At 51.5% G+C, this 12,759-nt stretch overlaps 6 protein-coding genes across 6 annotated transcripts; 2 read left to right on the top strand and 4 right to left on the bottom strand.

Moving 5' to 3' along the window:
* Positions 1–2,229: 2,229 nt before the first annotated feature.
* N7532_006359 (glycoside hydrolase family 5 protein) lies at positions 2,230–3,818 on the bottom strand (the record flags this gene model as incomplete). Its single annotated transcript, XM_056618853.1, has 4 exons — positions 2,230–2,892; positions 2,951–3,331; positions 3,397–3,661; positions 3,721–3,818. 4 exons carry the CDS (start codon positions 3,816–3,818, stop codon positions 2,230–2,232), a joined length of 1,407 nt encoding a protein of 468 aa, XP_056475012.1.
* Positions 3,819–4,344: 526 nt separating this feature from the next.
* N7532_006358 (putative APSES transcription factor (MbpA)) lies at positions 4,345–7,030 on the bottom strand (the record flags this gene model as incomplete). Its single annotated transcript, XM_056618852.1, has 3 exons — positions 4,345–5,024; positions 5,079–6,732; positions 6,791–7,030. 3 exons carry the CDS (start codon positions 7,028–7,030, stop codon positions 4,345–4,347), a joined length of 2,574 nt encoding a protein of 857 aa, XP_056475011.1.
* A 366-nt stretch (positions 7,031–7,396) lies between these two features.
* N7532_006357 (uncharacterized protein) lies at positions 7,397–8,401 on the top strand (the record flags this gene model as incomplete). The annotated part of the gene is made up of 1 exon (XM_056618851.1): positions 7,397–8,401. The coding sequence occupies one exon, from the start codon at positions 7,397–7,399 to the stop codon at positions 8,399–8,401; it is 1,005 nt and encodes a 334-aa protein (XP_056475010.1).
* Positions 8,402–8,954: 553 nt separating this feature from the next.
* Positions 8,955–9,611, bottom strand: N7532_006356 (putative glutamine-serine rich protein MS8; the record flags this gene model as incomplete). The annotated part of the gene is made up of 2 exons (XM_056618850.1): positions 8,955–9,377; positions 9,489–9,611. The coding sequence occupies 2 exons, from the start codon at positions 9,609–9,611 to the stop codon at positions 8,955–8,957; spliced, it is 546 nt and encodes a 181-aa protein (XP_056475009.1).
* A 531-nt stretch (positions 9,612–10,142) lies between these two features.
* Positions 10,143–10,685, top strand: N7532_006355 (YbjQ family protein; the record flags this gene model as incomplete). The annotated part of the gene is made up of 1 exon (XM_056618849.1): positions 10,143–10,685. The coding sequence occupies one exon, from the start codon at positions 10,143–10,145 to the stop codon at positions 10,683–10,685; it is 543 nt and encodes a 180-aa protein (XP_056475008.1).
* A 116-nt stretch (positions 10,686–10,801) lies between these two features.
* On the bottom strand, positions 10,802–12,532 carry N7532_006354 (FAD-binding oxidoreductase; the record flags this gene model as incomplete). The annotated part of the gene is made up of 3 exons (XM_056618848.1): positions 10,802–11,734; positions 11,796–12,278; positions 12,341–12,532. The coding sequence occupies 3 exons, from the start codon at positions 12,530–12,532 to the stop codon at positions 10,802–10,804; spliced, it is 1,608 nt and encodes a 535-aa protein (XP_056475007.1).
* Between the last annotated feature and the right edge of the window lie 227 nt (positions 12,533–12,759).

Raw genomic sequence — 12,759 nt, 5'->3', positions numbered from 1 at the left:
CATTTCAGGGCTTTCTTGGCAAAAGCTAATTCGCTGAATAAATTGACACCAATTGATATGAAGTGAGGATCGAAGTCACTCTAAAATCCACCGTTGTCCAGGGCGACACGCGAACCAGTTCCGCGGTTCCCAGGGGATATGTCTGGCCGTCAGGCTGACACCCTATAAGGCTCTATCCGAGAGAACGCCCCTGATCGTCCTGGCTGGCGAGTAGCGGGGCATAAGGAGAGCTCGAGTGGGGCCGGAGGGTGATTATCGTCTTCCAAATCGTATGGATCCCGATAAATCCACCACGATAACGGGTGATCTGCTCTGGCCTTGGCCAAGGAGGTTGGGCTCGAACTTGCGCGCCGGGGCATGACGATCGCGTAGAACCGATTTGCGCCAGCGGAGCTCGAGCGGAGTGCGAGCGGAGTCCAAATACTCCGGCCCTTGGCATCGCTTGTGTCCTGGTGACCTCAGTGTGGTCTTGTTTTTGGGCGCTGAACCGGCGTTGGTGCGAAAGCTAATCTTCGTTCACGTGTACCTTGGGTGTGCAATCTCCTAACCGAGGGAGATAAAACGTGCTGGCTGGTCAGTGCCCGAGATTGACTTTGATGCGATATCTTCCGAGGTTGAACGAGGACCTTTAGGCGATAAGTAGATTTGAGACTATGCATTAGTGCCAGTCTCGGCATGCGACATCTTCTGCAACGATTGCAGGCGATACCAGATATGCAGGTCTTTCGGGTTTTCTGCTTTCACTGTAGCTGCCAGCTCGTGTTGGTCTCTGTTTCTGGGACACTGCCAGTGTTATTCATCCCTTCGACATGGTCGGTTTTAGGGGTGTCCCGTGACTGTGCTTATCTAGCGTGGAAGCGTGTCGTACACGGGCCACGGTATAGCTGATAATATAATCGCTTTCCATAGTTATGCAAAGGCTACGCCCACTGCGCTGCATAGTTCACGCCATTCTGAGTCTAGGATCCTACCAGGTATGACTGAAAAATGTTGACAGAACTGTGAAGCAAGAATGCCATTTCGGACACTTTTGTCAGCTGCTCATTGCTTGGAAAATGGTGTCTGGCTGTGGGTTACATGAATATGCAGTCGAGGGTTTTCAGTAGCTACGTCACAGAGTTTCCGAGAAGACCTCAGTAAACATAACTAACCTGGAATGTGTCTCCGGTGAAGATACCACGAACGGTATTGAGCTGCAGTAGAGTGGATCCTTCCTCAGAGGAAAGTCCGGTATGCAGAACACTACACAATCTGCAGTCTTTCAGACCAATCTTGGCAGGGATTTAGTTTATTGGCCACTGTGATCAATATGTCACGAAATCTGCAGGTTAAATCGCGCTCTTGGCGGTAATCGAAAAACCTGCAGAATCTAGATCGAGACAGGACCTTTGGTAGCCAAGAATCTGCCTGAATTGCCGCAGAGTTAGCGCTGATCTGATAAGGCATAATTGACGACCGGGAAAGTGAGTAACCGGTGGTATGAGTTGCCACAACGTGTGGGCATGTTACGAAAACCAAGTCGAGATTTTCACAGAGAAGATTGGTTCGTAAGTTGCAGCAGTGCAACCTTAGGATTTTCATGGATGACAAAGCCACGCGATCCCTTGGACTCGGTTTTTCATGAACTCGGCGAGTCGTTGGGGGTCATTCTTGAATGTCGCTGCAGTTTCAGAGCAAGATGATGGTTCAAAAACTCGATTCAAATCAAGGTCAAAAGAGGACTTGAAACCCTTAACTAATGTGATGTTTTTCACATATGAATGACTATATATATCCACGGTCTTTACGGCGGCCAGATCTTGATATGAGGACATGGAATCAACATAACTTTGGTGATAAGCGCCGGAATTGTAACATCTCAATTTCACGCGGGGCCATACAGAGTGCAGCCAGTAATAAATTTACAGAGCCAGGCTTCATGAGGCAGAGGGTGGACCCTCTTCTCAGCAATTAATGTTCAGTTACCAATCGGGAAGATAGAAAGAGATTAACCCTTATGTAATACTTACTCAGTACATTATCAACAATCATCCCATATGGTGTAGTGGTTAACATCGCCGTCTTTCACACGGCAGCCGGGGGTTCGATTCCCCCTATGGGAGATTTCCTTTTTTCTTTTCTTGATTTACAAGATCTATTTTTTTATCTTTAACATTCCAATTTTTTTTATTTTAACCGAACCTTGTAGTTTAATCATAATTCCCAATACGATCGCAATAAGAAACACCCTCACTGCGCCACGCGCGCATGCTCCCTCAAAATGCGATTCAGCCCATCCCGCTGTAAACACTCCTCGAAACTAAAACTTCTCGCCAACTCCTCCAACTCCTCCTCATCTTTCCCCTCAAACAACATGGCAAACTCCTCCACAAAAGAAGCTGCCAAAAATGTATTAAACACATTCCGGGTAACATGCATCTCCGTATTCCAAGACGTCGGATACGTATTCCTCGCCGTCGGACTAACACGATCAATCCACTCGACCAACGGCCTCAGCAAAGCCTCGCCTTCCGTCGCAGGGTGCTGTCCCCACTTATCAAGTCTCAATTCCCGCTTCTTCTTGAGGAACGGCGCGATGGTTTGATTCCATTTACTTTGCGGGTTCGTGTAGACCATTCCCTGCATGCCGATGTCTTTATAGAGCCAGATGGACCAGTTGATGCGGTGCTTTTCGTAGATGCGGAGTTGTTCGCCGAGAAGATTGTATCGTTCTTGGTTTATGGTTTCTGCGTCGGCGTCATCGTGGGCTGCGTAGACGGGGCCGAATTCGCCGTTCCAGATTGGGGTTCTGTGTGAGGCCATGAATTGGATTTTGCGCTCGTATTGTCGCACTAGTCGGTCTTTTTGTGTGGGGGTCCCCTTGTATCGCTCGCCGCTTGGGAAGCCCATGGACTGTTCACAATGTAAGTGTTAGATCTGAGTTATGGGGCTGTATGGAACCTCAGCATACTGAGTAGTCATGCATCGCATAGACACAATTAGGTAAGACGGTATTAAACCCCTTCCACTCCATAGAGAATGTATTCCCATCCAACCAAAGAATATGATCAGGATCAACGGCGCGAATCGCCTTCTCGATCCGAGCGTAGAACACGGGAAGTCGAACATGTTCGGGGTCACATGGTTCATTGAGAGGATTGTACCCAGCGACCCAGGAGTTCTCCTTATACCGCGCGGCAATCTGCTCCCACAGCCAGACCGTGCGATCTTGGTGATCTTTGTAATCCCAGAACGCGGCATAGCTGGTCGGATTGTCGGAGTGCCAGTCAGGATTATGGCCTCCTGGCGCGGTGTGCATGTCGAGGATTGTGTAGATACCGTGCGAAGCACACTTCACGATGAGTTGTGTGAGTATTTTGGTCTCGTCGAAGGGAAGACGGACCGCTGGGGACTTACCAGGTTAACCACCCGATCCAAATGCTCAAATCCCGACTCTTTCAGAACGCGTGGATTCAAATCATCTTCGAAATGGCGATAATTGAATGGTAGTCGAAGACAGTTGAGTCCCAACTCCGCGAAGAACTCGGCGTCCGCTTCGGTGAAGAAATATTCCAACCATTTGTCGAAGAAGAACTCGTACTTCTCCTGTCCAAGAACCTTTTTCATAGCAGCTCGGTGTTGAGACTCGTGGCCTGGGAATCCGGTGATGAAGTTTTCCATGCTGGGAAATGTTATCCCAGCTCTCGCAGGTACATGCAGTATGGGAATAGTTCGACTCACTTCATCCACCCCCCAAGTGCCGCACCTCGCAGCACCACTCGTTGCCCATTCCCATCGACGACAGCGTCATCTTTGACTCGCAGAATTCCAGAGGCCATGATTTCGACGTATTTCGACTTTGTTCTGTACGCTAGAGACAACACTGAGGAATTAACTGGAGGCATCCGGGTATAAATACACAACCCAAGCCCGAGGTTTACCCACAGGCAAATCTCCGCATTGCGAACAGAACCATGAACGCGGGGGAATGAGACCAGTACAAAGCCCTTGGCACGTAAATGTGGCTTGGCTGGACCGAACGGAGTGAACCTATACGCCAGACCGGGTAATTGCAAGGGGTTTAGCCTGTACACATTACTGCGAACCGGTTAATCAACTGAGCACCTTCAGTACATTAATGGTAAGGCAGTACGTAAGGCAGTACACTGTACTTGAATACACCCTATACTGTGGTAGTGATATATTCGTAGAATGAACATGGATTCGATCATAGTAGATACAATGAAAGTCGACCAGTCAAAAATCACCAGGGTATTTGTATCGTACAAATGAAATAATTCGCCCACAACGCCAGCAGGCATAAACGCTCAGAAAATGACTCAAATGAGAAAAGACGGTAGAGAACTACCAATCCTGACCGCGATCCCGCATCAAGATCTCGATCGCCTCGTCCTCAGGAACAGGGTTATCATTCAACTCCTTGACACACTGTGTCAAACCCTCCGCGGCCTCATCTACCTTCTCCGCAGACCAACCTGTGCACGCCATCACCATGCGACGGTAGTTTTGGCCCAGAACCGCATTCTTCGCTTTCAAGCTGTCCACTTCCGCCATGATTCCCGCATTGAATGTCTGGTAGGACTTGAGTCGGTGGTTGAGGGAATCTGGGGCGGGAAGCGTTGCCAGGAAGGCAATTTGCTGTTCAGAAAATCCGGACGAGGTATCAAAATTCTCCGGGAACAATGCATCAAATGTCTCTACGTCAACGCCTGAGTCCCGGTCTGTATTGCCAACAGGGACGATGCGCGAGGGATCAAAGCCAGGTGAACTCTTCAAGGTAGTCAGTAAACCATCGGAAGATCGCTCGAGGTTTTTGATACGTCGTTCAAGTTCCACCCGCTCCGACGACTTGAGCTTGAGGTCGTCAAGCTGCTGTTGCTCGATCTGGCGTGCCTTGGCAGATTCGCGGATCTTTGAATGCCAATGTTCGAACTTTTCTTGCTTCTTGGTCAAATTTGATGCCAAATCTCGGACGATCCCACCGAGTGCCTCCCCAATCAAGGAGGTAACTTGGGACGTGGCGGCTGAAATTTCCGTCAATTGAGGATATATGCATTCATGGGCATTGGTTGACTTACTATCGATAATCTCCTTCTTCGACTTCGCCAGCTGATCAATGAATGTATCCCCCTTTTGCGATTGCGAGTTGCCGTCAACCATGTCAACGCCCACTCCATAGTCGGCAGGTCGCAGGCCAGTGTGATTAGGAATGTAAGGATCAGCACCGACCTCCAAAAGTTGCGGGACAAGAACGGAGCGCGCACGTCCAGCAAGATTAAGAGCCGTGTCACCCTGATCATCACGGAGGTTGACAATATCCGACATAAAACGAGCAAGGGAAATGACATCGCTGCCAGAATTGCCGTTTGGTTTCTGCTCACCATTGGTAGGCGCGATGATTCCTCCGTGTCGGACAATAAACTCAAGTAACGATTCGAGGTAGTGTTTGGCAGAGACATGACCACCGCCACCAGTTGCTGCCATGACGGCGATGTGATGCAGAATGGTTCGGCCACTGTAATCAACCATGTCGATCGTCGGTGCAAGGACCTGGAGCAAACGAGGGAAGCTTCGGTAATCCAAATTGTTGCGAGTGCCCACAGCTTTTTGTAGAGCAGTTTCACCAGCAAGGTTGACACGAGAGATACTCGCCCCCTTCGCGATCAGTGCATTTAACAGCGGCATGCGTGCAAGCATTGCAGCCCAGTGGAGAGCATTGTTGCGATACTCATCCAGAGGGATCTCAAGATCTTCGCCACTCAATTGCATGAGGGCCGGGTGGTTGGCGAAATCCTTGATGCGCTTATCAAGGAACAAGGTCATGATCAACCTCTGCTTCTGGAACCCTTCTGGATCTGAGGCAGGGATCATAGACTCGACACCACGTTTCTGACCATCGTCGATGGGCGGCGGTGGCGCAAGGTCCATGTCTTGGTAGAAGGAGTCGTTGGGTTCCGTTGGGGTAGGTTCGTGCATAGATAAGTTAGAGGGTTCTCGATGCAAGCCGATCGGCGGGCCATGCTGCGACTCCGAGCGAACACGTTTGCGCGGAGGCTCGACGAAGTCATCATTGTCATCCTGTGTGGGATACCGGTTCTGCAAGCTGCTAAACCCGCTATCGGACATGTACATGCTTTGCTGGCTGCTGAAGGCGATGTTGGACGACTCCTGACTGCTCATCTGTTGCGACTGCGACGGCTTGCGGATCACGCTTGAGCGTCTGCTATTGACGCTTGGCGAATCGAATCGCGCTTTGTTGAGCGCAGTGACAGCTGTCGCAGCGGTGCGCGAAATGTTCTGGAAGAATGTACCCTGCTGTGGCTGGGACATGCTCCGATTTTCCGCACCGCTGTAAAGTCGCTTCCGTTGCGCAGCCATGGCCTGTTCTTTGGTGGGTGTATCTAGTGTTCCTTGTGAAGGGGCTCCAGTGCCGTCAGCGCCCATATCGTACTCGAGCAAGGGCCGCAGCATTTCTTCGACGTGGTACTCTCGGCATAACTCAACACCCCTTTGGTAGTTGACCCATGTCCCTTGGTATTTTCCATATCCACCTTGAACCTTCTCATGTTCGCCGGCCGCAATTTCTTTCTCGAGGGTTTTCGTCCGTCGTGCCTTGACCACACCGGCCACCTTGAGGATCTGTGTTGCATTCAACCAGGAATCGGACCGACGCTTCATGACGGCGACTCCATTCACCTCCATTTCATAAACGGAAACGTTCGAATATACGGCCTAGGTTAATTGGTTGTCAGTTGACAGTCGGTCAAGGATTTTGATCGGGACGACGAACCCGATAGATCTGCGGCGCGTATTCCTCTTGATACGACATATTCGACCCATACTCATTGGACCCCTCATACCCTGCGAAGCTGCCACGCGAAGCACCGTTGGACATGTTGAACGAGGATATTTGCGGCCCTTTCGACGTCGGAGGCGTCGCGCGAGGGGTGGAGTTCAGGGATTGCGCAGTTTTCAAGGTGTTGTAGTTGAGCCCGTTCGTGGACCCAGTACTACTCTGCGAGTAGGACATGCCCTATGTAGAATCTTGGAGGTCGGATCAGTATGCCGCAAAAATTGACCAAGGTCGGATGGAGAGTGGGGAGTCTTACCGGGATAGACGCGAGGCAAAAGGAGGCGCGTATGGGCTAACCACCCTGTGAAGGGAAAGCGCAACGGGCCTAGACGAGAACCATACAAGATGGCTCGAGGATCGGGAACGAGATGCAGCGGAATGTGTCAAAAGACGATCGTGATCGGTCAATGCAATGCAGGTAAAGTCGCGGGGTTGGGGTTGGGAAGACAAGGCGCGTCCGTCCCGTGACACGCTTTCCGCCAAGGTTTTCGCGTCTTCGCCGTTTCGAGCACACTTATTTGTGCTCTTCCGTTCAAGGTCCCAATGACGTCGACTACCCCGAGGACCGCCCTCAATATCCCATGGCAGCATCTTCTTCGTGCTTCGCTGCGCGAATGCACTTACCTCCCTGACCCCCTCGCTCGAGACTACATGCGTGGCTATGTTCTCGACCGCTACCGCCGCGCGTCAGATCGGCCCGGCCGACCAGATTCCCAAAAGATTCGATCAGCCCGCCATGGACTGTCACTACTGCGAAGGGCGAACGAGGGATACCAGTTTCCTCTCGAAAAAGTGCTGTTGCTTTCATATGGTCGGGTGGGAAAACGGAGACATGAATTGCTGGCCGATTTCTTGAAACCTCCGACGCCAAAGGATACCGAGGCTGTCAAGGCGCTTGTCGCGCAGCCCGCCGAGTTTGAGGATGGCTGGGAGGCTCCAGCGAAAGTGATGTCTCTCGCCAAATCCCAGCTTCATAATGGAATTATTATGACGTCTCGTCTGAGACCGCGTGTGCTGAAGCTTCAGCCCCAGGTACCAGAGCTAAACGCATGGTTCAAACCCCTCCCTGCAGTACGTCGGAGGAACATCCGCAAAAAATGGTATCAATATACACTGAGCTGCCTGTGGCCACCACTTCCAGAACAGGATTTGGCTACTCTAGATGGATTGATATCGGGAGAAATTCCCTGGAAACCGGTTAAGCGGAGGCAGGTAACCTCTACAACATCCACCGCTGCCAGCACTGATCACCAGCTATCGGATTTCCTGGTAGATGGACCGCAAAAGGGTACGACGTTCCGCCAGTTTGTGAATGGTCGGCCACACAATATCACTGCCAGATTCATGCATCGCCAATGGAGGCGTCTGTCTGCTTTAGTGCCTCGCCAGGAATGGAACCCGCGATCAGGAAAATGGCTTTTCACATGGGATAGTGCCAAGCCTAAGCCGAAGGTGACTCTGCATGTCGATCCGGATGTAGACGTGGCCGATGTCTTTGGGGATCAGACACCGCAGCCGAGGCGCAGGATCAAGCTGACGAACGGATAATAGTCAAGTGTAACAATATAATATCTGTGTACATTAGTATTAGTATGTCCCTAGTCTCAAGTAAGCTAGGCCTCTATATTGTAATCTCAAGCCATGGGAATGAACTAGTGCGATTTATATGAATACACTAGTATAGAGTATCAACCAAGTATGCACCCAGAATAAAGCCGAGTAATAAATTTGCAATAGAATAAGTGCTACCGGACTTTCATACGAGCAAGAGTTATCATTCCGTTCAATCGTAGGGTATAAGAATAAGCTCCACCTGAGTCAAGAGGAACATGATCATCATAAGCCAGCATAGCACCCTAACCACGGGGAACCCATCAGAATCAGAACCAGTAACCGTTGAAACTCCAAAAGAAACCCAACACAAACTCAATCGGAGCTCGAACTCGACGAGCTAGAGCTAGACGAGCCCTTGCGCTTATGGTGCTTGTACTTCTTCTCCTTCTTATGCTTCTTATCCTTCTTATGTTTCTTGTGGTCCTTGCTATTCACAGAAAACCGTCAGAGCCACCCTTACACACAAATCCCGGGGAGAAAAAACTTACTATTCATGCGTAGCCACGTTCATACCAACAGCACCGAGCGCCGCACCCGCCGCAGTCCCCATAAACCCACCACCGAGCTTGTGGCCCGCAAAGCCACCAGCTGCACCACCGACAAGCGTAGAGCCAAGCCCCTTCTCGCCCTCTGGCCCGCCAGGACCCGGCGCGTATCCCGGCTGGCCTGGAGTAGGTCCTTCACCGTAGTACGAGGCATTCGCGCCTTGAGGCGGGTACTGCTGCTGCGGGGGATAGGGCGAGTGGCCGCGGTCTTGGGGCGGGGCGCCGTAGCCAGGTTGCCCGGGATATTGTCCGTGGGGTTGTTGCGCGCTGTATGGAGGGGGGTAGCCCTGCTGGCCATATTGAGCTGGTGGCTGGCCGTACTGCGGCTGGCCGTATTGACTCGGAGGTTGACCGTAGCCGTGTTGCTGCGGGGGTTGTCAGCATGGTGTTTACAGATCCCAGAGATCAGGCGTAGTCCAGTCCCAGTAAATATTCATTGCGCGATGCCCGCGCATGCAGCATGGATTCGCGCTTACCTCTGGAGGATAGTAGCCCTGCGGCGGAGGACCACCGTGGCCCTGAGGGTAGCCCTGGCCCTGCTGGGCATAGTAATCGCCACCACCGTACTGGTTAGGCGGGGGACCACCGTATTGCGACATAATGAAATCGGAGATGTAGGGATATGAGGGGTGAGTGAGAGTTGACGGAGAGAAAAGACAGAGTCAGCACGGCAGTCGCAATTAAATACGGGCGCGGGGCTGAGATTGAAGCACCGCCTCAACGGTTCAGGGGCCCTCAGATCGACGGCACAGCCTCCCACCAGCCTCAGCTCGTCTCACTCGGCTGGTGGGACGGCTATTCCTAACCGGGCGTGCTGTGCGAGCGCTTGCTGGGTGCGCCAAATGGATGTCTTTTTTCTATACATATCGAGATATTGGGGCGGTTCAAAAATATTCTACTGGATGCAGCGATGCGATGCCCCGCAGTTGACACTTGGGATGGCGTCACTGCGGGAACTTGCATGCAGCTGCAAGAAATGTCCGAGAGAGATGGCGATCTGATGTGACTAGAAGGGTTTGGTGCTCGTCTGCTAATTCTCCTGGATATCGATAGACTACGAGTCACTGGAATGTTGTTTCGTTAATGCCGCGGGTAGCCCGGCACTGCGCTACGAGTGGAGTTCAGGGTCCATGACCAAACAAGGCAACAAATACGAGCGACAAGCTTTTGCTAGACTGTTCAGCCCAGTCTTAAAAGGGGACTCCCTCAAAACAAATACTCCCTACAATCGAGCACACTCAATACTAGTCAACGCCAGCACACAAAATGACAGATCCAAAAAACCCAAAGAAATTCCCCCCTTCACCGACACCCACGGCATAATAACAACAACAACAACAACAACAACAACAACAACAAACGACCTCCCAGGCTACAAAATCAAGAGTGTTCTGGGCACAATCTACGGCATCACCGTCCGTACCCGCAACTGGGGCGCAGATCTCGGCGCCGTCGTGCGCTCAGCCGTCGGGGGTGAGATTCGCTTCTTTACGAATCTGATGTATACGTCCCGCGAAGAGGCGATGGAGCGGTTGGTGGGTGAGTGTAAGAGTCGGGGTGGGAACGCGATTGTTGCGGTGAGATTCGATGTTGCGAGTTTTGGGGCTTGTTCGCAGATTTGTGCTTATGGAACTGCTTGTCGGGTGGAGAAGATTGAGGAGTCAGATGATTGATCCGTTCCTTTTCTGATGGTTGTTGGTCGAGATCTATTGGTTGAATGTTCATATCATGTTAATCTAATCTCGTCATCTAGAACATCTGTAGATACATTTTCAAAATCGCTCACATCCTAGAACGACCCAGTAACAGGCGCACCTTCAAGCTTGAAATACCCCGGCTGAAGAGTCTGATAGACACCACGAGGATCATACTTTTTCGCAATGCTCTTCAGCTTCGCCTTATTCGCCTCCCCATAACCAGCAATCGGATCCTGGAACATGCTAGCATAGTTCATGTAGATGTACTCATTGTAAACACCCACACTCTTAGCCTGCGCAATAACCTTCTCCCAGAAACTATTGACAAACGCATAAACCTTTTCATCATCCGCCTCATCACTCCACCAGGTCGAAATATGCATCAGAAGAACCGGACCATCAGCCTTATCGAGACCGAGCGCATTCCCACCAAACCGACTCATCTTCTCCAGGATGAGATCAGTAATAGCCTGGTAGATGATAACAGGTTGAATCCCAGCAACACCTTCAACCTGCGAGATCATGGAGTAAAACGTCTGCGTGACCCAGTTCGCGAAGGCCTCGTCCAGCTCCACCGCAATGGGCCAGTAGACTTCGCGGAGGTGGAACGGGTTATCGGTCTCGAGGTATTTGACGTATTCGACCAGGGTTTTCGAGCTAGCAGTGTCCGAGACGGCGGGGATACTGCGGAATTGCTTAAATATTTGCGGATCTGAGTCGTCTTTTGTGTAGGTTAGTTCGGCAGAAGCGAGGTTTGTCCCGTTGACTTGGAGGAAGGCGACGTATTGCTGGGCGTGCGGGTCGACGGAGGCATTGTTGGCGACGTTGATGAAGGCATTGATGACGCTTTTGAAAGAGGTCTGCAGGAAGGTTCGGGCGCCGCCGTACATTTTTGGGGCGGGGATTGTGTAGAGGTTGTATTTTGTGACGAGGCCGAAGTTGTTGCCACCGCCCCGAAGGGCCCAGTATAGATCCGAATGGGAGGATTCGCTGACTGTGAGAATCAAACCGCTCGCAGCAACAACCTGGCAGTGGTTCGCATTAGATGAGAATCTTCTGAGTTGTATGACCTTATAGAGGACTTACCTCGAAGCTCTCGACGTTGTCGCACGCCCAACCGTACAAGTTGGAGTGGTAGGAGATACCACCGCCCAGAACGAAACCACCAACACCAATGCTGGAAGCACGTCCACCAACAGTAGCCAGTCCGTAGGGCTCAAGAGCCGAGTAAACAGAAAGCCAATTATTTCCAGGCCCGATAGAAGCAACAGACTTGTCCTCGTTGAGAGTAACCTCGTTCATATCCTTGAACCAGATACTAATACCACCAGGGCTGCTGGAAGCCCCCGTGAACGCAGCATGGCCACCACTGCGAGCAGCAAACTCGCAGCCAGTAAGTCGGGAAAGCAGAACGGCAGTGCTGACCTCGGTGTTCTTAGTAGGTCGGAAGACACAGTGAGGCTGAACTTCTTCTTGCTGGACCGACCAGAATGAGTCGGTGAAGTTGCTGTATCCCGCGGAGTTCTGCCCTGAGACTTGCGATTTGTAGAGGAAGCTCAGGCCTGAGCACTGCGTAGATCCGGATGAGTATCTGATTGGGTTGCGGCTGAAGTGTCAGGCCTCCCACTTACCGCCGCAGCGCAGGCCTTTTCCGCCGATCGCGCTTGAATACCATTGAACGACTTCAATGCAGGGATACTCGAGACATCCACGCCCAGGTCCTCCAGTGCACTGGTCACGTTGAAATTCATCGGCTCGATCTCGCTTGCATGGGTTAGAAGGCCCAGCGCGGAGAGACCGCCAAGAAGGGTCCAGAGATGCATAATCGAAGCTCTCCGGTAGTACAAGTCGGTAGAGACAGTAGGAAGCACAGAGCTGAAGAAAAGCAGCTGCAAAGCCGACGGAATCGAGCTCTTTAACTTCCCCGGAGTTAACTGATGGTCCGGGATCTACTCATCCGGGCTTAAGCCGTTCTGGGAAAGCCGCCTGCATTGTGGAGAAGTTAGGCGTATTAATGCATCGCATTCGTCTTCGAGTCGTATTAAACGCG

The sequence above is a fragment of the Penicillium argentinense genome (genome assembly GCF_028826775.1).
Source record: "Penicillium argentinense strain IBT 30761 chromosome Unknown utg000005l_segment0_segment0, whole genome shotgun sequence".
Lineage (NCBI taxonomy): Eukaryota > Fungi > Ascomycota > Eurotiomycetes > Eurotiales > Aspergillaceae > Penicillium > Penicillium argentinense.
This window is presented reverse-complemented; position numbering and strand designations above follow the sequence as displayed.